This window comes from Chiloscyllium plagiosum, chromosome 24 (assembly GCF_004010195.1).
Source record: "Chiloscyllium plagiosum isolate BGI_BamShark_2017 chromosome 24, ASM401019v2, whole genome shotgun sequence".
In the NCBI taxonomy this organism is placed as follows: domain Eukaryota; kingdom Metazoa; phylum Chordata; class Chondrichthyes; order Orectolobiformes; family Hemiscylliidae; genus Chiloscyllium; species Chiloscyllium plagiosum.
Window position 1 is genome coordinate 24,009,879 of NC_057733.1, and position 26,705 is coordinate 24,036,583.

At 42.6% G+C, this 26,705-nt stretch overlaps 1 protein-coding gene across 1 annotated transcript in view; it reads right to left on the bottom strand.

The window, feature by feature from the left end:
* The window catches only part of usp43a (ubiquitin specific peptidase 43a), a 426,449-nt gene extending 407,669 nt beyond the window's left edge, over nt 1–18,780 (bottom strand). Inside the window, exons 1-2 of the mRNA XM_043714590.1 lie at nt 17,560–18,780; nt 11,123–11,260 (exon numbers count right to left, since the gene is read on the bottom strand). Of these exons, the coding sequence (XP_043570525.1) occupies nt 11,123–11,260; nt 17,560–18,195 (774 nt within the window). The 5' untranslated portion in view covers nt 18,196–18,780. The remainder of the gene's footprint in view (nt 1–11,122; nt 11,261–17,559) is intronic.
* Between the last annotated feature and the right edge of the window lie 7,925 nt (nt 18,781–26,705).

Consider the following 26,705-nt stretch of genomic DNA (forward strand, 5'->3'; position numbering starts at 1 on the left):
GGGCCATAGTGGAATGGAGCATAAGCCTGAAGATGAAGTTTCAATGCCCAGACCACTCCAGTGGGGCCTGGCAGAGTGGCTCAGAAAGGGGATGCTGCATCATCGCTGCAGGCTGTGCCCTTCACAACACTTGTTACCTCAATGTGGTCTACATTGGACAGCAATGCCTTAGCTGCAATGTTCAAGGCTCCCTGATGTCAGGTGTTACCTGCAGTCAAGGAGCCATTTGCTTGTGAGAGATGAGAAATGTTTGTCTTTTACAACTACTTTCATGCTCGAGATGTTTGAAGAGCAGCTCATGTCAAACGGGTGCTACAGCTGCAATGAGATTAATGCACACATTTTAAGAATGTCCACGTGCAAGTATTTACAAAGGTGCAGGATTGTTTGCAAACAAAGGCCTGTCTGCTGTTACTGAGCCATTCTGGCCTTTCTAACAAAGTCACTAATGGCTCAGACCATGGGACTGGGGCCCAGCTATGCCCACTCTTGAACAGTCCTCTCAGTGCCAGAGATGTGAGGTGTTTCCTCCTCAGCCAGCTAGAGACTCGCCAGTGATGTGCTCACCACGTTGTGTGCCCAAGTCCAATGTAAACTGCACATTCACCAAGATGAGAGTGTCTGAGATGGTGGTGGGTGCATGGGGAAAGCTTTGCAATTATATCCTCTGGGGGTCAGATGCCTTCCTTCAGAGAGATAGGGGTTAAACTCAGCATCTTTGATGCTGGTTTCCCTCTGCTGTGCAAGGCTACTGAGTCCCATTAGTACCTGCATAAGAGAAGAGATGGCATTAATTGTGAAAAAGAGCTAACAGCTTGTTCAGGATGAGAATAAATACCACGGGCATTAATGCGACAGAAGCACAGTCTAGCACAATATAGCTCACTCAGCTGATTGGCCACAGAGGACTCAGTGACATGTCTGTTCACCCTCTTCCCCAGCCAACACCAGTATCTTTTTCTCAAACAGAATGCGTTAATAAATCCACCATGCTTCTGCCAGTCTCGGCCTCTCGGCTAGCATAGGCAATGACACAAAGGGAGGGAGCGGGTCTGACTGAAGAGAATGGGAGAGGTAGTAGTGGCGATACAGAGGATGGAGGGGTGGGGAGGGGTCCCCTATGAGACTAGGTGGGGCACAGGGGCAGGAAGGGCTAGTAGATTTGGAGGACGAAGTGGGTGAATGTCACTGAGAGGATATGGCACATGAGATTGTGAGAGCCATGGTCCGTCAGCCTTGGCCAGAGGCACGTGCAACGGCTGAGGGGGGGGAGTGACGGCCCGGTGAGGGAGGGAGTGACGGCCGGGTGAGGGAGGGAGTGACGGCCCGGTGAGGGAGGGAGTGACAGCCCGGTGAGGGAGGGAGTGACGGCCCGGTGAGGGAGGGAGTGACGGCCCGGTGAGTTTGAGTGAAGGACTGAAAATGGTGGCACTTACCCTTGCAGAGCACTGAGGGTTGCTAACCTTCTTCTGGAATGGCTGAGTGTTCCTTTTCATCTGGGAGACAAACCTTACCCTGGTGGCTACCTCTCTCCAGGCTGGCAGCTGGTGACATGGCCTCACTTGCTGGTCTGGAAAAAAAGAGTATTTCCCTTCTGACAATCAATGAGCCACCCCGTTCACCTTCAGGTCCCTGCTGTTGAATGGGAACGAGAGTTGACATTTAAAGACAGCACTACCTGCATGCATGTCCCAGTGACCATTCTGAGCTCTTCTGCTTCATGATTACATGAATCGGGCAATACAAAAGCCAGTGCCATAACTAACTGAGCTGAGGAACAGACAATCGAATCAGAAATGTTCATACGTGCCATAGATGGGGTATCTGAAATGAATTGCACCAAAAACAGCACTTTGGCAAATCTGGGAAAATTCAGCCCTTCACTTCATCAACAACTCATCCAAGTTTGATCCACTATGTGTCAGTGTATTTGAACAGTCTACATTGTGCAAGTGAAAACTTACTTTACACCAAGAATGGCATGACACTAAAAATGTTCCTGGGAGAAAGTGAGGACAGCAGATGCTGGAGATCAGTGTCAAGAGTGTGGTGCTGGGGAAGCACACCAGGTCAGGCAACATCGGAGGAGCAGGAGATGCGATGTTTCATGCAACAGTCCTTCATCAGAAAGGGCTGATGAAGGGCTCTTGCCCAAAACATTGCTTCTCCTGCACCTCGGATGTTGCCTGACCTGCTGTGCTTCCCCAGCACTACACTCTTGACTAAAAACATTTCTCCTACTACTTAGGAGCTGTTAACTCAGATTCTGACTGTTTTCAATCATAAATTAGTTTGAACATCACCTAGGCACACAACGTAACACATTCATATATAATCTTGAAGTTGTGCCTTTCACGTCTGCTAGCTACTCAATTGCCAGCAGCTTCCTCACTTCTCAAGTCACCATTATACAGCTATTAATTAGACACTGAAAGAGTAATTAGTCAAGCAGCAATTACAAAACCAGTCTTGAGCCTTTCATTATCTCTACACTCAAACTCAACATGCCTACGGATCCAAATGTGCACTCTGGGTAACAAATCTGCTACTGAAATAACCAATGCTGCATAGCTCAGCAAGATTATTTAAACATTTGTACTGGAAAAATCATTTACTGATTAAATACACAGACACAGCTATTGTGATAGAAGGAAACCTTTGGCTTGCAGCTTTATTCATAGGAATGTGAAGCTGTGATAACATCATAAAACCCTACTTATAACTGTGAATGTTATGTATTATATAGAAGTGACATTTTTAAAACAGAGAAAATATCCATGATATGCATTTCAGAATGTCTACAGACATTTCTTCAATAGTTTCATTTGCATTTCTCTCAGAATGGTCCTTAACTTGCACTGAAACTGAGGGCGAGGGCACAAACAAACATTAAATTACATTAAGAAAAGCAGTGTTCACCTACAAACAAAAATTTTAGGACGAAGTTTGCATTAAAAAAAACTTCTCTCAGGAGGCACGAGCTTGCTTCATGAATGGTGACATCTATCCATTCATCAGTTCAATCACTGAATATATGTATTGAACAAACAACTTGATGTTAAAAAAGCATTGGATAATTTTGAACATTGACATGTATAAAAAGCAATATGCTCATTCAATGGGTTACCACAGAGGTGAGCATTTTTTAAGAAATGCACTGACAATAGGCTTTCTTTACTGCAGCATTATTGTTAAATGGAGTATTTATGGAGCTTTCAGTAGTGAGCTTTGTTTCACTGGTGTACAACACAACTCTGATGTTGCTATGTATTAAATAAGTTAGCTATACAATCAAATGCTTCTCAGCGAGCACCATTATCTAAAATTGAACCATAGGGAGAAACATTACTGTTTCAAGCACAAATTGGGACAATTCTTTCATTATCTTAAAATGTGGTATGCTCTCAACCAAATGTAAAATCGATTCATTTAGCTTAATTGAAGTTAACACCCATCGCATTGAAAGTGATGCATTTGTAAACAATTTTGATGATAACGCACTGATGGCCTGCATTATTTATGCAGTCTTTGTATTTCATGTGACTGAATTTTACTTTTCAAATCATTACCAAATTACATTTAGTGGATTTCAGTCCATTCCAGTATTTGATCATATGTTCAAAGCAACTCATTATCTAATGAACACTTGCTTTAAAAGTGAGATGCCCCCATTTCAAATTATCTTTTGTTATCACCTTTTTCAGATCATTCTATTATCACTGTCAGGTACAGAACACAAAAGGAAAGAATATTGGTACAAACGCTGTATTATTCAAATTCCAGTTGTCCCCTTAACTACTTATCTTTGCACTATTTTTCAATATTTGAATAAAATAGTTAATAAAATAATTGATGCTTGAATGAGTCACAATTTGGGATCAAGTATCAGTGCATCTTCATGCAAAACAAGTTACTGCATCCAGTCAGACACTACATGACATCAGGGTAGACTACAACGTGACACTGGGGCAAATCTCCATTGTAGACCAGACAACACTGAAGATGTAACTCAAAGTCCAGTCGAAGTCTTGATGGGTGGAATGATTTGGGAGTTGCCCACGAAGTTTAACTTGCAATGGACAACTCTCCTGTTCCCTGGGACTGTTGGGCAAAGTTTCTGGCTCTAAGTTAGAGTTGAACATTTTGAATAGCTCAAATGTACTTGGTTTTATCATTTGTCAGGAAATGTTAGACAGATTAAAGTTTAGTTTAATGCCATCATAACTAAAAGAAAAACTCTCCCAATACACATACTCCTTCCCAAAGCCCAATGACCCCTCCCAAATACACCCTGGTCACTTACCACATACCTCCAATAACCAAACTAACCCCCTCTGACCATCCATCTATCATCCGGTCTACTGCCTACAGCCCCACCCAACCAAGTGAGCTCCATAGCATTTATTATACAACCCACACAGAGACTGGAACTTAATGAGACTTTTAGGTACAAGATAGCAGAAAAAAATTCCAGTTTTCTACATGGTGACATGTTAGCGGTAGAGCAGCCAACACCTGGCCTGATGAGAGCCAGTTCACAAGCCATAAATAATTTTTAAACAGGAACTTCACTATCTCCAAAACCTTTCCCACTTCCTCCACTGTGAAATGACACTTCTATGTATCTCAGAATTGCTAGCTTGCTCTCCTCTCACCCAGCTGCTGCTGGATGAAGTCCATGGCCAGAGTGACATAATGTAGGTCTTCACAGAAGACCTGACTTGACATGTCAGTCAGCAAACTTCTCAAAGAAGCCATGCATTCACACCAGAACTGTGACCAAATCCAAGGCTCGGATACATTCCTCAGCCCTCCAAACCAGGTTCCACATTATCTCTTACACCTCTGCCAGATAATCCCCCGCCTGTTGCTGTGTCTCCACAGGCCTATTGTACCTGAGACAAAGGCCTCATCCCCAACAGGCCTCTTATTGCCAGGAACCTTGTTAGGGTAACACCTTCCCCTCTGCTGCTGTGAAGTGTCTGTGAAGTGATCCCCAGTATTTGCTCTCAATCCCATACAGTCACCCTCTGAGGGCGGTGTGACTATAACTGCACTGGAGGAGTATGAGGATGAGGTAGCTGATGGTGCATCCTCTAGGGTAGTCTTGGTCTTTATCATCAGACATGAAGTTATCACTTTCTTCTCTGGGCTTGGGCCTCCAGTGCCTGTGATGACAACCTGAAGTGCCCCTTGTTGGGTCTCATTGTGAGAAAAAGAAAGACATTAAAGTAGAAGCTTGTACATCTAGAAACGACAGTTTTACACATGTGCCCATGTACCAGAGAAAGGCGAAAAGCATTCTCACTCAAGTGGCTGGCTTATTCAGCCTTGTCCATTACAACAGACTAACTGCCTGTAATCTTCATGGCTTCCTCTTCAAAGGGTTTTAGAGCTTTCAACACAGGCATTCTTCCTCCAGACTGAACTAGATGGGAAATATGTTCTATCCCATTCTCTGTAATGCATCTTTGTAACCAAGAGTTCAGCATTAAATACGTACAGTAAGTTGGGTTTGAATAAAACATTAAATTTTCAACATCCCTTAGAGAAAGCATTTTCATTTTCAGAGATCAAAGCTGTGGATGGATAGTTGTCAGTTTGAATTCACTATAGTTGATAATGTCAATGCACCCACACCTGATTCACTGCAGCAATGAATCTTTAAGTTGCTACTTTATCTGCATTTATATTATCAACAAGCAAACCTTTTTTACATTTATCTCTGAAATGAAATGCTTACGTAGTGCACAATATGATTCCCTTAAAAGAAACCACTTTAAAAATACTTTCCTCCTATGCACATAAAAGGTTGTGATGTGAATAATTTCCCCACATGGAAACATAAGGCTTTCTCTGTTAAGTCACTGCTATTAGAAGGTTAGGGTCAACACTTCTGTTCACAAGTACCACAGTGGCAGTGAAGTCAGGAATCAAAGAGCTTACCAGCACATGCTGAAAAATGATCATGTGGTTGAGCTAGCAGGGTCATCTCCCAGTTCAGATGACATTACAGCTTTATTTTGTGCTGGGTTTTTTTTTTAAAGATACACTTTGAGCCAATAAAGTAAAGCGCTTGTGAGGCCTTGGGATTTTTCTTTTTAAAATTGAAACAATAGAAGCAGCATGAATGGGTGGAGTCAGGAACCACTGTTTTAGTTTAGCTCTCTGTAGTTGTTGGGTCTTTGATGCTGGTTGTGAAAGCTGTTACAACTCTCTCCCTGTTACAGCTAAAAGCTTGGATTCTTTCTCTGCTGCCAGAATTGCACGTGGCCAATCTGTTTTACCAAATTTAATCTTTGTCAAGGATATATTTATGCAACGTTACTATATTGGAACAGTTGCTGTTTAGTTAAATAATCTATTATTCTGTTAGGTTTTCCAGTAGAGTTAAGTTATACCAATTCCTCTTTCTTTTGTTTGTATTTTAATTTTAATGTTAGAATGAAGTATGTTTCATTTAAAGCCAAGTAATGTAACCAAATTACATCTGAAAACAGAGCACCTTACGCCTGCTGTTAAGTAAGTTAAAATTTAGGGTCTAGGTTATTACCTCGATATATGTGAAGAGGGTTTGGTCTAGTCCATAACACAGTCAATGTCAGCCACTTCAAGCTGTGAGGAAAGGAACTGTTATGAAATAGTTCGATTACATTTAGATAATATTAAATTTTTGCTGTTCTTTTTGTTCCTTTCTCTTTGAAAATTTTTCAGATTTGAAAATCTGCTACCGCGAAAATGTCTGACAGACATTCTAATTCCTTAGTAAAGGGGACTACCCGCACAGGTGAGGCTAGCTGGAGAGTACTGGCAAGGTATTTGACAGTGATGCCCAAGCTAGATCTATTCCCTAACTGAAATTAACATCTGTGCATTTACAAGTAGCACTGCTGGTTATTAATGCAAAGCAGGAATCCTGCATAATTCTGACACTTCTCAACCAGCTGGCACAATGTTGCCACAACTTAAATTTATATAGCAGCTTTAAAGTCATAAAAGTCTCATCACGTTTCACAGAGGTGTACTCAAGCAATATTTGATTCTAAGCCACAACTACAGCAATTGTGACACAGTTTAGTTAAAGTCAACAGGCTGGAATCAGCTGACTCAACACAGATGGGAAAAGAAACTTTAAATGCTTAGGTCCCTGTGGCTTAGTTAAATATTGACTAGGATAGTGCAGGCAGTGTTTGGTATGCTTTCTTTAATTGGTCAGAGCATTGAGTATAGTAGTTGGGAGGTCATGTTGACTGTACAGCACATTGGTTAGGCCACTGTTGGAATATTGTGTACAATTCTGGACTCCCTCCTACTGGAAAGATGTTGTGAAACTTGAAAGGGTTCAGAAAAGATTTACAAGGATGTTGCCAGGGTTGGAGGTTTTGAGTTATAGGGAGAGGTTGAACAGGCTGGGCTGTTTTATATGGAGTGCTGGAGGCTGGGGGGTGACCTAATAAAGGTTTATAAAATCATGATGGGCATGGATAGGGTAAATAGACAAGGTCTTTTCCCTGGGGTAGGGGAGTCCAGAATTAGAAGACCTAGGTTTAGGGTTAGAGGGGAAAGATTTAAATGGGACATAAGGGGCAACTTTTTTACGCAAAGGGTGGTGCATGTATAGAAGGAGCTGTCAGACAAAGTGGTGGAGGCTGGTACAATTACATCTTGTAAAAAGCATCTGGATGGATATATGAATGGGAATGGTTTAGAAGGATATGTGTGAAGTGCTAACAAATGAGACAAGATTAGGTTAGGATATCTAGTTGACTTGGACCGAAGGGTCTGTTTCCATGCTGTACATCTCTATGACTCTAAATGAAATAAAAATTCAGAAAAGAGTTTTAAAAGCAGAATTTTTAAATAATAAAACAACAATAAAAAGTGTTATTTTAAAAAATTATATCAGGTTAAAATGTGACACACTAGCTACGAAATAATGTCCAAATATTTGTTCCATATCTCGCCATTCAAATATATGATGTCATTTACAGCAGTTTGTTCCTAGATACTCAAGAAAGTCAGATAGTTCTTATTGGGATTTAGTTCAGAAAAGAAAGTGGGGCGACTTTTTAATTGTAGGATAGACTGTGAACATAATGCAGTTTCCCACTAAGTCACCAGATCTTAACCTCATACTTCAAACAACATTTCATTTTGGTTCTCAGAAGGTGAACTTCCATTATTACCTTTTCTAAACAGTTCACAACCTTATATCTTTCTGTCAGCTCGAGTTTGAATTGCTTTCTTTCAAGTGTCTGCAACCTACGTTCCTCCAGATTTTCCTCAAATATGAATCAGCCTTGGAGGCACTGTAAAACAAAGCCACAGCGCATAAAAGTCTTTCTTCTATCTAGGAACCAGAATTCCTCAAAATGTGGTCTGGATAGGATACCATATAGCTCGATCACAATTTAGTCCAGTTGTGTACAGTTCTGGCTTTTGTTCAACATTTTATTGGTTTAGGTGCTTGCTGGTTTGCATTGGGTGGATAAGTTGAACATCAAGTCAATAAATACTCCGAAGTCTAATTTATTATCATTTAATTCAACACTATTCATGGCATACATCTGCTTCCCATTTTCAAATCCAATATGCACATTTTCCTGTATTAAATTTCATTCTCTACTCAATGGCTAAAGCCTCTCCACACACTCATATTCCAGAAACTGAGCTCTAATACTACAGACAACAAGTTTACGATTGTCACCTTGCAGTCAAATGTCTTCTTTAAAAGAAATTCTGAAACTGACTGAAAGACAAATGCTGCTATCAAATCATGCAAAAATGTATATTCATGTAAAGTAGGTTATTTCTCCACAGGATAAGGGAGTCAAATATGTGATTTGATTTGATAAGTCTTACTCAAATCATTTGAAACAAATTGTTTAGAATTCTGAAAACTGTTATTCAACCAAAGCAATTTGAAAATTATCACAGAATAATTACAAGAATTACTAGAATAGCAACTTATCAGGGAGTAACTGCTTGTATAGTGCAATATTTCTCTTTGCCATGTGCAAACTGCATGTTTTTTAAACCTAGAATAAAGTTTTAAGTATAAAATTTGTACAAGTGAACATGGAGCACACGTTCTCAAAAGTTGGACGGACCAAAAATTGTGGTAAAAGATTGTTGTCAGTTGGACCTGAGAAACACTGGGTACACAACACACGTGCACATTTCATGTATTTGACGCGAAGCAGCTGCTGTGTTTTGTATTTTGCTTCATAATTTTTAAAAACTGGCCACCAAAACATTCCTATTATAGAAAATATATAATCTAATCAGTGAACCAAAAAACAAGGATATGTAATTAATAACTGCAAATATTAATATTTAAGGAACCAATACTGAACAAATATAGGACTCTAATACAATAATAGTATCTTGAAATATACTAGACTGCCAGAAATGTAAATTTGTTTCTTTAGTTTTAAAAAGGAGCAATAAAAAACTAAAAGTAAGTCTGACGTGCAGCTGGAGAAGGAGATCTCATCAATACCCACTGAATGTACTTACAGGATTCAAATACATCATAATGTCACACATGTCTAACTCAAAGATAGAGATCATGAAAAACCTCTCCAGTGGGAACTATAAATCTGTCATTTCCTGCTGTTTTCCTGTATCATGAAATACAATATCCACATTTTCTCAGTCCCTGACCTTGCAACATTAAGAGTAATCAGCATAATCAACAGATAGTCAACAAATTTGCTTGAATTCTAATAAAGAAACAGAATCTCTTCAGTGTGGAAGCAGGCCATTTGGCCCTTCAAGTCAACACCAACTCACCAAAATGTATCCCATCCAAACGCATTGCCCCAACCATACACTATTTCCCATGGCTGTACCATACATCCCTGGACACCACGGACTATTTTGCATGGCCAACCCACCCAACCTGCAAATATTTGGACTGTGAGAGGAAACTGGAGCTCCCGGCAGAATCCCACACAGACACAGGGAGAATGTACAAAGTCCACACAGACAGTAGCCCAAGGCTGGGATTGAACTTGGGTCCCTGATGCTGTGAGGCAGCAGTGTAACCACTGAACCACCATGCCACCAAACAAAGTATCATCTTAGACTAGAACTTAGCCACCAATATATCCTAATAATCAAACACAGAAAACTTTAGATCTCAATTGTGTATTTATATCCAATTTTCTTGGGAATGAAAGGCTTTTATTTTATGAAACATCAATACTAAAGAGCATCATCTCCTGTTGTAATCTCCATACAGAAGCCTTGAAGATTTTCACACAAAAAAAAAGAGTTAACTATCCATTGAGGTAGGCTTTTCAGAGCATTACAATATGATTACATGAACTGTGCCACTACAGTGGGCTCAATGTTACTGTGTTGTTTGTTATATATCAACTGTAATTCAACAGCTCAAATGCATGCTATAGTTGTGGAAAATTATGAATGGAATACTCAATTTCTATCTGTGACACCAGTAAAAGATTTGAATGTCTGTTATTTCAAGAATATATCAAAAACTTCAAAAGAATTTTTAAATCCAATAACTAGAAGCATTTTAACTGGGGTATTTCAAATGAACTATTCTTTGACATTAACAGTTCTAATCTATAGTCAACAATGTTTAAGGCCACATTTATAAAATAATAGAAAGTACATTAAAAGGTAGCTATGTGATACTACTATGCTGAGTCTAACAAGAGTCATGTAAAGAGTGAGACCATCCTTTCATACAAAACAAATGATTAATAGCAATATACATTTTATCAATGACAATAAATGCAATACACTAATCTGATAAACAGTTTATTCGCAAGAGTTTGAATAAATTAATTGTGCTCTTGGAATTATCAAGAATCATCAAACAGTAACTTATTTGAAGTCTTACATTGTTTAAAAGTTCTTAAGTGAATAAATAGATATAAATGTTGTAAAAGAATGAGAACACATTCAGAATGCCTCATCCAGAACATTTTTAATACTAAGCTGTTTTTATTAGGAGGAATAAATAATTCAGTTAGACTACTCTCATTCCTACAGTTGCAGTTGTCTATTGTGTCCGTCTCAGTAAGACACTGTGTAGCTTGTAAAAGGAGACCTGGCCAATCAATGAACAAAGAAAGTGGTGTTAACTCACCTTAATGGAAGATTTTGAGTTTTTGTTGGGTGAACAATTGAGGTCTTCATGCACTCTGTTCAGTAACCACAGAAGGAACTCAAGTGCATCGTGCTGAGAATTCCCACGAAACTGGGACCCATATTTTGCTACTATGTTCTAAAACAAAACAAAGAAACATTTGTTTATTAAGACAAGTCATTATTGTTAAAACCTTTTGAGTTAGTCAATAGTCTAGAAATTACAAATGTAGCAAAAGCTAATAATTATCCTGGAAACACCATGACCCAGTGGAGATGAAATTGAAACAGTAAATACGAGATGCATGGAATAAGAACAGGAAGCTTTGAAAATATAAGACTGTCAATGAAGAGGAATATTCCGCATCAGTTCAGTTGCTTATTTTTAAAACCAAAAAGGATGGTAGAACATATGCACTTTGCTGAGCCCCATACAAGGGATGGTGCTTGTTTATACTCTACTGTAGCCACTGAAAATGAAGACTTAACAGTTATAACCCCATTACTACTGTATTAAAGACATCAAGTACATTTAAACAATTAACTCTTTATATTCAGTGTCTTTAGTTCAATACCTGAAATACTCATGCAAAAAAAGGTCAACCAACTGTTTTGGCTTTTAAAGCTGCAATAAATTAGATTACTTACAGTGTGGAAACAGGCCCTTCGGCCCAACAAGTCCACACCCACCCAGACCCATTCCCCTACATTTACCCCTTCACCTAACACTACGGACAATTTAGCAAGGCCAATTCACCTAACCTGCACATTTTTGGATTGTGGGAGGAAACCGGAGCACCCGGAGGAAACCCATGCAGACACAGGGAGAATGTGCAAACTCCACACAGAGAGTCGCCTGAGGTGGGAATTGAACCCAGGTACTTCATATATATCTTGCCTGGGAGGCATGGTAGCACAGTGGTTAGCACTGCTGTCTCACAGTGCAAGAGACCTGGGTTCAATTCCTGCCTCAGGCAACTGTCTGTGCATATTCCCCCTGTGTCTGTGTGGGTTTCCTCCCACAGTCCAAAAATGCACAGGTTAGGTGAATTGGCCATGCTAAATTGCCCGTAGTATTAGGGGGGATGGCGTGGACTTGTTGGGCCAAAGGGCATGCTTCCACACTGTATCTAACCTAAACATTGACCCCACTTTTTCAGAGCCAAAATTATAATTCTGCAAATGTTACTGATCCAAATTCATTGTGTATGCATAAAATATGAATGAAATGTATATGGCTCACAATATTATAAAATAAATTTCCAATAATTTTAATGATTTATTTACAGTGTTGTTGGCTTTTAATTATTTCACTGTAATGGGTCTTTTCGGATTTCACTTACGTTCAAACAAAAGAAGCACATAAACTCCTCAAATATTATACTCATAATCAAACTCAACCCCCCCTTAATTTTTGGCGTAAAGATTGGCCTCAATTATTGCATTTTGAAATGAGCAAATGTAGTGACAGAAATAAAATCTGGCAGCTACTGTAGCCAGGTGCTTTTTGATGAGTAAAATGTCACGAACATATGCAAGTCTGTGCAATTGGGAGTAGTGTTATTACTGAAAATCCGTCGTTCTTAGACCTAAAATGCACTAGGATCTGCTCATCTCTTTGTGGAATTTGTTTAACTCAAATATATACTGGCAGTAGAATCCATGTGCAGTTCTATTAGGAATATCTGATTGTCAAATGAGATTTTAGACAAATGCTACCAATTTGCATGCTCTGATCGTACAAATAAATGTGGAAGATACCATGGCACCGAGCAGAGAAAAATAAAGTGCGCTAGCTAATATTCCCCTTTCACATAACATCAAACAAATCTGAAATAAACAGAAAATGTAAGAAATAGTTAGACAGATCAGCAGATGGAGAAATGGGTCTGGCATTTCTTCAAAACTGCAACATGCTGGAGATGAACAGCTTTTAAATAAGGAAGATGTCATGGAAAAGAGGGTAGATAATAACGAGAGAGTTGTATTCTGGATTGCTGTATAGAAGTAGTTGAATGAGAAAAGTGATGAAAGTGCAAGGCAAAAGTAAATATGGAAACAAACTTCATGTTGAGTGCTACTAGCCGTTTCTGTTTTATTTAATCAATTTTTATTCATCAATGAAATATTAATTAATTGTGATGAGGATACAGATGCTATTGATGCAAAGAATCTGATTTTAACTTTGTGTGTGAGTGGAGTTTGAGGGAGTTAAAAATCACACCAAAAAAATCTCCATATTAATCATCATGCTTACAAAGTATTTGAGATGTTTTAATGTGATGCGCTGTGTAACTGCAGGCTAGTAAAGGTCCTTTATAAAAAAGGCAGCAGTCCTCCTTTCAAGTTCTCCACTCTGATTTCATGGCCTCTTAAGTCCATCAATCCTCAATGTTAAAAGCTTTGCAAGAAGTTAGAAGCAAAAGGCAAGGTCGTGATTGTATCAAGTTCAGTCAAGTGGCCCTCACAGAATATAAGTTCCCTGACTGGGGCTATTAACTTGGCCCAATCAGGGAGCCCTGGCTGACAGAGAAAAACAGCAGCATTTTTTATTTAATCCTCACTCTCCCCCTTCATTTTCCCCCCACATAAGCATTACCCCTTCCAGGCTTTGCTTCTTACTGGTTCCCTGGCCATCTTTCCTGGTTGTGCAATATTGGATAAAACACCTCTGGGACACCCGCACCAACCAACCCAACCGCCTCGTGGCTTAAAACTTTAACTCCCCCTCCCACTCTGCCAAGGACATGCAGGTCCTTGGCCTCCTACATCGCCAGACCATGGCAACACGACGCCTGGAGGAAGAGCGCCTCATTTTCCACTTAGGAACCCCTTGACCTGCAATCTTCTTCCTGACCTCTCTGCCCCCACCCCATCTCCGACCTATCACCCTCACCTTAACCTCCTTCCACCTATCGCATTCCCAACGTCCCTGCCCCAAGTCCCTCCTCCCTACCTTTTATCTTAGCCTGCTTGGCACACCTTCCTCATTCCTGAGAAAGGGCTTATGCCCGAAACATCGATTCTCCTGCTCCTTGGATGTTGCTTGACCTGCTGCGCTTTTCCAGCAACACATTTTCAGCTCTGATCTCCAGCATCTGCAGTCCTCACTTTCTCCTAAAATTAGTTACACAAATGGTGTTTTCACTGAGTCCCAGCACATACAACACCGGTACTGTGGGGAAAAATAAGTACTACTGCTGTGTTGCAGCAATGCAGGGGTAACAAAACAAAAACAGAGGATATGGAATCTCCTCAGTTCAGGGAATTGACCCAGAGCTGGCTGGCCACACCCAGTGTACTGCAAAAAAAAACAGGAGTGTCAGAGGTAGCCAGACAAGTGTCAAGCTCTGTGCACATGTTAATAAAGGGTGACTTAGTGATGGCATACTGGTCTCTGTGGAGTTATTTCAGGCACACCATACTTACAGTTGGGAGTGGCTAATCATATAAATAATTGCATATTTCAGATGAGAAAAATCAAAGCAAGTCTAACAACATACTTGTTGCTCTTAAAACACTACTCAGCTTTAGACCAGGTTGAATTATTTAGTTTATAAAACAATCAAGTGGGTCTGTAAATTTTCTTGAAATTGGAAACTGCCATTCATTAATAAAATGGAGCAGAAAGCAAATGCCTGACAGTGAATGCAACACAAATTAACATTAATTAAGTTTCAGAAGGCTGTGTGCAATTCAACTTGGCCACAAGGTGCTAGACTGCATCAATAATGCAGTTTCACACTCACTGCAAGGTAATTGTAGCCAGTCCAAAAAACAAGTTCGAAAGTATCAGTGGGGTCCATTAAGTTTCATTTTTAATGCTAACAGAAGTCAGCACTCTCCTACTATTAAAGTTTAAGCAGAAGCTGGTGAGCAGAGCTGTGAAAATTTACGTGATATCACTGGGGACAGTTGTTGCAGTGACTACTCTGAAACAAAGTATCAACAGAGTGACAACTCCATAGAGGTCTATGACAATCACAGGGAGAGGGAGAATTGACAGACTTTACTACAAGAAGCTATTATTGACCCACTTTAAGCAAATCTCGGGTCTCTATTTATTCTCAGTCACAATGTCTTTACAGTAAATGTTTGCCACAAACCATTTTGCTACTCCTTTCAATTCCCTACATCTATTTTGCAGGTTCCCTGCATTAAGACAGGAGCAGCTCAATTCATGAAATTAAAAGCGGCAAAATTGGTTTCCTGTTCCAAACATACAGCATTGTTTTCAATGAGGCAACCTAGAAAACATAACCTCCACAAACACAGAGTGTCATTAATGGAAACTTGAATTTGTAAAAAGACAGGGCAGAGAATTCTACAGATTCACTGCCCTTTAAAATAAGAAAATGCTTCCTCATCACCTCTGAGCTGCTTCTAATGTTGGTACATCTTTCCTCAGATAGGGGACCAAGGATGATCACAATATTCCAGTTGTGATCTGGCTAGTGTCTTGAGTAGTTTGTGTGAAATCTCCCTATTTTTATATTCTGTTCACTTTAAAATAAAGGCCAGCATTCCATTTGCTTTCCCTTTTACCCACTGGGTTTGGATGCTCACTTTTTGTTATTCATTTACCCAAATCATTCTGTGCTGATACTCTCTACAGTCTTTCCCAATTTAAATAATGTTCAGCTCTATTTTTCCTGCCAAAGTGCATAACTTCAATTGTTTCTACATTTTATTCATAGAATCAGAATCCCTACAATGCAGAAGGAGACCACTTGGCACATTGAGTCCACACTGACCCTACAAAGAGCATCCCATTCAGACCCATCCTCCCCAATCTTATTTCCTATAACCCTGCATTTCCCATAGCAGATCCACCTAGCCTGCACATCCCTAGACACTACAGGCAATTTAGCATGGCCAATACACCTAACTTGCACATCTTTGGATTGTGAGAGGAAACTGGAGCACCCAGAGGAAACTCACCTGGGGGGGGAAAACTTAAAAACTTCACACAGTCACCCAAAAGTGGAATCGAACCCAGATTCCTGACGCTGTGAAGGAGCAGTGCTAATTGCTGTGCCACAGTGCCGCCTATCTGCCAAGCTTTTATTTAATCAACCCCACCTTCCAATTGCTAGCAATTTCAACTCCCCCTCCCACTCCCCCAACCACATGGCCACCCTGGGCGTCCTCCACCATCAAAATAAGACCTCAGCAAACTGGAGGAAGAACACCTCATCCTCCACCTTGGGAGCTTACAACCTTATGACCTCAAAATAGAGTTCACCCGCTTCCAAATCTCTGCAACCCCCCCCCCCCCAGCCCATCAGGATCCAGCCCCCTCCGTCCATCCCCTTAACCTGACTTAATCTGCTCTTCCCACCTATCTGCTCCATCCTCCCCACTGACCAATTACAATCACCTGCTATCCGGGAGAAAGTGAGCACTGCAGATGCTGGAGATCAGAGTCCAAGATTGTGGTGCTGGAAAAGCGCAGCCGGTCAGGCAGCATCCGAGGAGGAGAGTTGACCAAGGGCTTTTGCTCGAAATGTTGATTCACCTGCGCCTCGGATGCTGCCTGACTGGCTGTGCTTTACCAGCACCACACTCCGAGTCCTATCTGCATCTACTTATGGCCATCGGACACCTTTCCCCCAGCCCCACCCAGCTTAGCCTCTCCAGTCCTGAAGGATCCTGCCTGAAAAGTCAACTCTGCTGTTTCTTGACCTGCTGTGCTTTATTTCCAGCTCCACATTTTATCGACTGAGACTTCCTAGCATCTGTAGTCCTCACTATGTCCAAGTTAGAGGGACATGGTCCAAACGCAGATAAATGGGAGTAGTTTAGATTGGGGAAATTTGGTCGACATGGAAGAGTTGGACCGAAGGGTCTGTTTCCATGCTGTATGACTCCATAACTATCAAAAACAGGGCCCTGATTGTTGACGACATTTCTGGACAGCAAACAAAAGCTTGCATTTTTTAAAAAAAAATCAACTATCATTAGCTATAGAGTCAGGACAGACAGTAAACAGTACTCTGAAAGTTAGCCAAGTATAGCTCAGAGTTTACAAAAACAGATTCAAACCTCGTTCTTGTGGCACAGCGCACCGGGAGTTTAAGTCCCACACACCTTGGGACTTGTTACCTTTGAACAGGTCGATCAGAAAAATAAGTTAAAAAATTATTTTTTAATCTGTGGCTGACAGTCAAAACTTCCAGTGGCCAACAAGAGACACGCAGCAGGTTGAAATGTATTTATAGTTTAGGAAAACTACAGGCGACACCTGATAGTTCTCCAGAATCAAATCCTCAAACTTTTTTTTGTGACAATTGTTTCCGTCAAAGTTTCTGCAATTTAACCGTTTGGACATAAATTGAAACAAAACATTCACTTTCTCCTGACTTGCCCCTGTGTTGGTTTACTGGGTGGGACTTGGAGAAGGAAGGAAGGAAGGGGGGCTGGACCAGGAGCTCGTACCTTGAACTGCACGGAGAGCTGCGGGGTGTACTCGAGGGTCCAGAGAGCACGGACCAGCGCTGCCAACTGCTCGGTCACTTCTGCCTTGGAGTGGGACACCGGCTCCTTGCTGCCCAGGGTGCCGTTGGCTCGGAGCTGCTTCAGCTCGGAGCGGTACTGCTCCAAGCCCAGGTACTCGGCGAAGAGCTCAGTGTTGCTCAGGCACTGCACCACGGCGTTCATGAAGCACGTATTGCCGTGGTTCTTCAAGCCCAGCACCCCGGGGGGTTTGTCCCCGGGCAGCCGCTCCCTTCCCCGGGGCAAGCTCAGGCTCTTACCCCCGGCAGCCGCCTCCTCCTCCTCCCGGTGCTCGCTGCAAGTGGCCAGGGTGACAGCCCCGTCCCTGAAGCCTCCATCGTCCTCCTCCTCCTCTTCATCCGCCTGTTTCTCCCCTCCACCTCCACCTCCTCCATCTCCGTCAGGGGTCCCCTCTCCGAAAGGTGCCAAAGTGAACAAAGTTTTGAAGACCCCCCGCACGAAGCTGCCGACCGACCTGAGCGACCTCCTCCTGAACAGTTTGCCCGAGAAGGACTTCCTGCGCTTGCCCTTGTTCATCTGGCCCTTCAGGGTGGACCTGGCCGGAGCCGCGCTGGCCATTCGCTGGGCCTCTCCCTCAAAGGGCCATCACTGAGAGCGGCAGCTGCTGCCTGCCTCCAGCAGCAAGTGCTTCAGCAAGCCCCAGAGAATCCCATTCCGTGCGGAGATTCCCCCCCTTCACTGGAGACACACGGGTTCGAGTGGGGGTGGGGGTTACTCTGCATTCACACAGCGCCTGCACCGATAGCTGCTTCACTCTCTCGGGCTCCAGGTCCTCCCACTCTTGCCCACTCCGAACACACACACACACAAGGTGTGCTGCTCCCTCCCTCGGTGTGCTGTCGCTATGAATGGGAGCGGGGCTGGACTGCTGGAGGTGTCCTGTGTTGCTCCGCCCTCTAGCTCAGCGCCAGGCTCCTACTCCCTCTCCTTTCCACGGGAAATGCTGCTGGCTGCTGGTTTGAGGAGAGGGAGACAAGCCGACCATCGGCTGCCTCTCCGCCCCCCTCTCTCTCTGCCCTCACAATGGTGCCAAACAACATTACTTGGGAGATTTGACTGCACGGAACACGGGAGTCTGGACATTGCACTGCTCCCTCGTGTTTTTTTTCTAAACCAGTTTCTTCGTCCGTTCCCACCCCCCAAATAAATATGATTCACACTCGTAATCTTAGTGTCAATGCTTTGAAGTGCTGCGGTACTTCTCAAGGGAATGGGGATCAGGTAAATTAACCTCCTTCAATGAGCCCGTGTTATTTTGTTGCAATGTAACTCCAGCCGCCTTGCTGTAAATACCACCAGCAGCGTTGCAGTGAAGAACTCAGATAGATTGTTTGGCTGAGTTGGACAATCGGAATTCTGCATTTATTTTTAAACTGTTCCAATTGTATCTCCCTCCGCGGTGGGAAGTCGAACTGGCGTCAGTTCAGGAGTTGTATGCAGTGGATTAGCGCCAAAGAATGCAAGCTATGCTATCTCACAGGTTCCCTGGTCATAATTGCAATAGCCCACTGCACCATGTGCCACAACGTGTACTGTACTGCCTAAAACCTCTCATTCACACTATCGTCAAATGGTTACGCTGCCTGGGTTACGCACCCAGGCGCATATGCAGTCTGTATCGGTGGTCAAACACGTTAAAAGCAAATACTACTAGAATCATACTCAAAACTGTTAACGAAGTCTCCCCTACACTCGAAACGTTGACTTCTCCACCTCCTGATGCTGCCTGGCTTGTGGTGTTCTTCCAGCCTCCTGCCTGTTTATTTTGGATACCAGCATCTGCAGGTTTGTTTTGGTCTCGTTCCCCAAGCGCTGGCTGTCTATTTTCAATTGATCAGCCGACAAATTCCTAGCACAGAAAAGACAAGAAACAAAATCTTAACGTGAAAAAAAGCTGATTTCAAACTTGTGTTGTGTAACCAGGGAGACGTAATTAATAATTTCAACTGTCACTCTGGGAGAAAAAAAAAGTGTCCACAAAGCAGTTGAATTCCATATTAGGTTTGAGCGTGCCATACCCCAGTCCTAAACAAAAATCGTAAAGTCAGTGAAGTCAGTTACCTAGATTTGAGGGGAAAGCCAGGTCCGGTCAAGAGGTGTGCTGGTCAATAACCAGAGTGAAATATTTAAATAAGTGATATAAAATGGTCAAGAAAAACATGTTCCCCTTAAAAAGAAATATTCAATGTGAATGATCTGTGACTTCCTAAAGAATGTCAACAGTGTCCTCCCATCCTCAAAGTAACACGCATGGAGCCAATGGAAGCTGTTGTCAATGAGGACAGTTTCATCTGCTTCAACTTTGCCGACGACTGAAGGGATTTGGTGGTAAACAGTGAGGAGGAGAGCCATAAACTGCAGGAGGGTGTCAACAGATGGGCAGAAAAGGGGATTCACTCGGAGAAAGTGTGGTCTGCTGATGCTGAAGATCAGAGTCAAAAAGTGTGGCGCTGGAAAAGCACAGCCAGTCAGGCAGCATCCCAGGAGCAGAAGAGTGGAGTTTCGAGAATAACCTCTTTATCAGGCCTGCTCCTTGGATGTTGCCTGATTGGCTGTGCTTTTCCAGCGCCACACTTTTTGACCCCAAATGGAATTCAACCCAGAAAAAAAAAAGTGAGGAAATTCACTTGAGGAAGACTAACCAGGAAAGGGATTATGCCATGAATGGTCAGATCCTGGAAAGTACTGCTGATCAGATGGACCTTGGTTTGCATCTCCACAGATCATAGATTCCCTAGAAACAGGCCATTTGGCCCAACAAATCCACACTGACCCTCCAAAGAGTAACCAACCCAGACCCATTCCACTACCCTATTAGTCTACATTTACCCTGACTAATGCACCTCACCACCACATCCCTAAACACTATGGATAATTTAGCATAGCCAATTCACCTAACCTGCAAATCTTTGGACTGTAGGAGGAAACCGGAGCACCTGGAGGAAAACCATGTAGACACGGGGAGAATATGCAAACTCCACACATTGAACCCAGGTGCCTGGTGCTGTGAGGCAGCAGTGCCAGCCACTCTGCCACCCCTCAAGATAGCATAGCAAGTAGATTAGGTGGTTAAGAAGGCATGTGAGGTACTTGCCTTTATTAGCTGATGTATAGGAGGAAAGATCCAGGAGGTTATGCTGAAACTGTATAAAATGCTGTTTGGGATACAACTGGAATATTATAGGAAGGATGAGATAGCATTAGAAAGGGTGTGGAGTGATTTGCCAGTTATGTTGCCTGGGTTAGATGAGGAAAAATTGGACAGGCTAGGCTTGTGTCCTGGAAGCAGCAAAGATTGAGAGGTGACCTGATAGAGAAGTATACGATTATGAGGAGCACAGATAAGGGTGGATTGGAAGGTACAGTTCCAGTAGTAGGTGTCAATAAGAGTTTAAATTTCAGGTAAATGGTAGAAAGGTAAGACGAGCATTGAGAATTGTTTCACTCAGTGTAATACAGCAGGGAAACAGACCCTTCAGTCCAACTAATCTATGCCGACCAGACATTCAAATCTGACCTAGCCCCATTTGCTAGCATTTAGCCTATATCCCTCTAAACCTTTCCTATTCATATACCCATCCAGATGCCTTTTAAATACTGTAACTGAACTTGCCTTCACCATTTTGTCTGGCAGGTCGATCCACACACACACCATCCTCTGCATGAAAAAATTACCCATCAGGTTCTTTTTAAGTCTCTCACCTTAAACCTATGCCCACTAGTTTTGGACTCCTCTACACAAAAAAAAGCCTTGGCTATTCATCCCATCCATACCCCTCATGATTTTATAAATCTCTACAAGGTCACCCCTCAGTGCTCCAGGGATAAAAGCCCCACCCTATCAAACCTCTCCCTAAACTTCAAACCCTCAAGTTCTGGCATTCTCCTTGTGAAGGTTTTCTGCACTCTCAAGTTTAATAACATCTTTCCTATAGAAGGGCCACCAGAACATAGAACATAGAAAAGTACAGCACAGACAGGCCCTTTGGCCCACAATGTTGTGTCGAGGTTTAATCCTAATGTAACATATAATAACTTAACCTACACACCCCTCAACTCACTGCTATCCATGTACATGTCCACCAGTCACTTAAATGTCCCCAGTGACTCTGCTTCCACCAGCACAGCTGGCAACGCATTCAATGCATTCACAACTCTCTGCGTAAAGAACCTACATCTGACGTCTCCTTAATACCTTGTTCCTAATATCATCAAAATATGACTCCTCATACCAGTCAATCCTGCCCTGGGGAAAAGTCTCTGGCTATTGACTCTATCTATTCCACTCATTATCTTGCATACCTCGATCAGGTCTCCTCTCTTCCTCTTTCTCTCCAGAGAGAAAAGTCCAAGCTTATTGAACCTTTCTTCATGAGGCAAGCCCTCCAGTCCAGGCAGCATCCTGGTAAACCTTCTTTGCACCCTCTCCAAAGCCTCTGTATCTTTCCTATAGTAGGGCGACCAGAACTGGACACAATATTCCAAGTGTGGTCTCACCAGGGACTTATAGAGCTGTAGCAAAACCATACAATAGTATGCAATATTTCAAAAGTGGCCTCACTAATGTCCAGTCCAAACACAACATGACATCCCAACTCTTATACTCAATGTTCTGACCAATAAAGGAAAGGGTGCCAAACACTTTCTTTCCCACCCTGTGTACCTGCGACTCCACTTTCAAGGATCTATCATATACACCCTTAGGTCTCTTAGTTCAGTAATACAACCCAGGGTCCTACCATTAATTGTCTACATCCTGCCCTGGTTTGCCTTATGAAAATGTAATACTTACATTTATCTAAACTAAACTCCATCCACCACTGCTCAGCCCATTTGCTCATCTGATCAAGAATCCATTGTACTCTGAGATAATCTTCTTCACTGTCCATTCTATTTTGGTTTTGGATGTAGATTCACTCACTGAGCTGAAAGGTTCATTTCCTTACCTTACTAGGTAACATCTTTAGTGGACCTCATACAAAGCCATGCTGAAAATTCCTGCTTTCTATTTATATGCTTGGGTATCCTTAGGTTGGTGATGTCATTTCCTGTGGTGATGTTATTTCCTGCGGTGAAGTCACTCCCTGTTCCTTTTCTCAGGGGGTGGGAGATGGGGTCTAACTCAATGTGTTTGTTGATAGAGTTCCGGTTGGAATGCCATGCTTCTAGGAATTCTCGTGCGTGTCTTTCTTTGGCTTGTCCTAGGATGGATGTATTGTCCATTTGGTGTTATCTGCAAACTTACTAACCCTAATGCTAGGTTCACATCCACATCATTTATACAAATGACAAGAAACAGTGGACCTAACACCGATTCTTGTAGCACACCACTGGTCCAGTCCGAAAAACAACCCTCCATCACCACCCTCTGTCTCCTACCTTCAAGTCAATTTTGTATCCAATTAACTAGCTCCTACTGGATCCCATGTGATCTAACCTTACTAACCAGTTTACAATGAGGAACCTTGTCAAATGTTTTTCCAATGTGGTGGGAGTCTAGAACTCACTGTTTGAATGGCTGGTTGAGTCAGGAACTCTCATAACATTTAAGAAGAACTTAGATGTCCACTTGTCTTGGGACATTGGCCAACAGCTAAAGGATGGGTTCATGTAGTCAGATCTTTGTTGACTGGCACAGACACAATGGGCTCAAAAGTCCAAATGACCTATTTCCTATTCCTAAATTCAATGTTCATATGAAAAAAATCTCTGACCTAGGATTTCAGCATGCACAATTATCTTGTCTACCTGACAAGCTATATAATGCCATATCTATATTAAACATCATTTGGTTTAATTATTGAACAGAAACCACCAACTGAGGTTTAAACAAAAACTGAACAGCTGCATTTCTTGAAAAATGGCTTAAAACAGCAGCTTCTCAAAAGACTGAACATTTGCATAACAAAACCCTGAAAATTCAAAGCCATTAAAATTGAGTCAGACTGCCCGTCAAAGACAATCAATTTTAAGAAGTGTGAATGACCCCATCCATGACCCATTCACAAACATAAATGCTGCCCCCCTACACTTCACGTCAGCACTGATGAAGAGTCATCTAGACTAGAAATGTTATCTTGCTCTTGCTCCACGAATGCTGTCTGATTCGCTGTGATCTCCAGCATTTGTAAATTTCAGCACAATCTATCCAGCCAACATGGCTGTATTCAGCAGGATTTCCAATACACTATTAAACACAATCATTCTGGACAATAGATTCTGACTGAAAAGTGGACTCTTCCAGCCATAATCTGATTATGTCCAAACTATGGAATTGTAATCTACTCGGTAGCTAGTATGTTTGGCTGTCTTTTGCATTTCAAGAAACTGATTTTCCTCAAGCCAGTTAAACGAGAAGGAGAAAAAAAAGGTTTGTGAAAGGGACTCTCTTGCTCTCTCTCATCCATCCTGTAAGAACAAGCCCTTCATGTTGTTTAACTACTATTCGCCGCGGACAGCATCAACAATCCAAAGCTGACTCCAAGAGACCGCAAATAGAAATCACCTGTTAATATCTTTAAACTCTCTCAGGAGGACCCTTGAGCCCAGTTTGAAACCATCCAGGGCATGGATCTACCAAAGCTATATATAACTGGCAGTTTAGACTTTTAAAATTGCTTCGTTATCCTTCACTATATAGGTTTTGTAGATTTGTATGAGTGCGTGAAATCAAGAAGGCACCTGAGTCAAAGCATTTTAAAATGTTTTATTAAGATCAAAAGACAATAAGTACTATTTTCTGTTCTTTGAGAAAACTTAGGGCGGCTGGGTGGCATAGTGGTTAGCACTGCTGCCTCACAGCACCAGAGACCGGGGTTAAATTTGCGCCACAGGTCTGTGTGGAATTTGCATATTCTCTGCGTGGGTTTCCTCCGGGTGCTCTGGTTTCCTCCCACAGTCCAAAAATGTGTAGATTAGGTGAATTGGCCATGCTAAATTGCCCATAGTGTTAGGTGAAGGGGTAAATGTAGGGGAATGGGTTTGGGTGGGTTGCTCTTCGGAGGGTCGGTGTGGACTTATTGGGCCGAAGGGCCTGTTTCCACACTGTAAGTAATCTAATCGAAAATAAAAGCCTTTTCTTGTTGCTTTTATGCTGCATTGGTAAAAGTATTCTTTTTAAGAAAATATATTTTGCAATGAGAAAAGGGGTGATGGCATTGCAGTGCTTCTCTGCTGGCTGTAACACCACTGATAGAAGGCTAGCTTAATGTAATGACATGGATCCAAAGGTATAACTCTGTCTCAATGACTCTACCTCTCTTTTCCTTTATGAACCTCCTTAAAATCTACATCTGACAGAAGGATTTAGTCACCAGCCCTAGTATTTCTCACTTTGTATTGATGTTAATATTTGCCTATGCTTATTTTAAGCATGTTTTTCCTTATTAAAAGACATTGACGCAAGTTGTTCTTGAGTGGTATGACAGATTTGTGTCATTCCCTACATATCTTGGACCTGCTAATAGGCAAAACCAAACTGATCAGTTGCAGCACTCTGTTTCTAAAACGTTGACACAGTTTGATGAATAGGTTTTCATGCTCACGTACAAGTGGTAGTATTTCCCTCACCGTGGAATACATGTACTATCTGCATTAAATGCTGATATGCCAGGGTCACTTTGGTGATTTCATGCAAATGCATTGGTCCACAGTGTTGATGGCAAAGGAAGATAAACAAAGGGAACAATAATGTTTCTATCCGCTTGTAGTCTAATTATTCAACTGCTTGGATTGGCCAGACGTATTTGCATTTTACTGCTGATCAGGACAAATAATATAATTTCTGGCCCCTCATATTACAATGACTTCACTACTGTGCTACAATGTGTTTCGGATTCCTGTCACAAGAATATTTCAGACACTTAAGTATACACTAATTCTCAGCCCCAGTGAAAACTGGGTACTGCAACAAGACCTGCATGTTAGTTGTTTATTGGCTGTTGTAGCTCATTATCTTTGGTATTGGTGTCTGTTACCCACTGATGATTGCTTCTTGGCCTTTTGGCTCGGAATATGAGGACCAGAGGAAGAGATTCTGCTCGAGTGCTGTCGGTTCGACGCAGCAGACGTGTGCTGGCGGGGGAGAAACCACGGGGATCGTGTTGTGAGTCGTCGGAGCTGCTGGAGACCATCACTGGATCGTGATTGGATGTTGGAGGATCGTTTGGTTGTGCTGACCTGCTCTTGGTGGATCTTTATGCTGGCTTCGGCCTAATGCCAATGCAGGTACCAGCCAACCTCAGAGCTATGGCCTCAGCAGCCGCTCGCAGCCCTGGCCAGGGCATTCGCAACACAGTCAGGGTGACTGTGAAGAAGGTGGAGAAGCACACACCAGTCAATCGGACGGTATTTGTGAAGAAGATTTTGCTGGAGTGCTGCGGGTTTGAAGCAGCGGATGTGTACTGCCTGCAGGATTTCCCTGCGGCAGGCTATTTCGATGTGACCTTCAGGAGCGTGAATAATTGCGAGCAGCTCCTGAAGGTCTTCAAGGAGAAGGAAGGGGAACCTCTGTTCTCCATCTTGTCGGTGGTCCCGTTGTTTGTGCTTCCTGCGCAGAGGAGTCGGGTTGTAACAATCCAGATGTACAACCCTCACGTCCCAGCAGCAGATGTCCTGACCTTCTTGAGAAGATACGTCCAGGTCGAGGGAGAGAGTACCGATGTGGTTGACCCTTTCGGGATCTGGACCAGCAAACGACAGGTCAGGGTAACCCTGAGGGTCGATGCCAGTGGGAACATCCTCCACCCACCCTCCAGCTTTGCCATCGGAGGAAGCAGAGGTTACCTGACATACGCAGGGCAGCCAAAAGTGTGCCGAACCTGCGGGAGGTAAGGCCACATGGCGGCGGATTGTAAGGTGACCGTCTACCGAAACTGCAAGCAGGAAGGCCACCCGACCAAGGAATGTAAAGAGGCCAAGAACTGTAATCTGTGCGAAGAGGCGGGCCACATGTACAAGGCCGGCCCAAGACGCGGGGCCGCCATCTACGCACAGATGGCCGGAGGTGGCAACACGAGACGTGGACCGCCTAAGACCAGTAAGGTACCACAAAACAGCACAGGAACGGT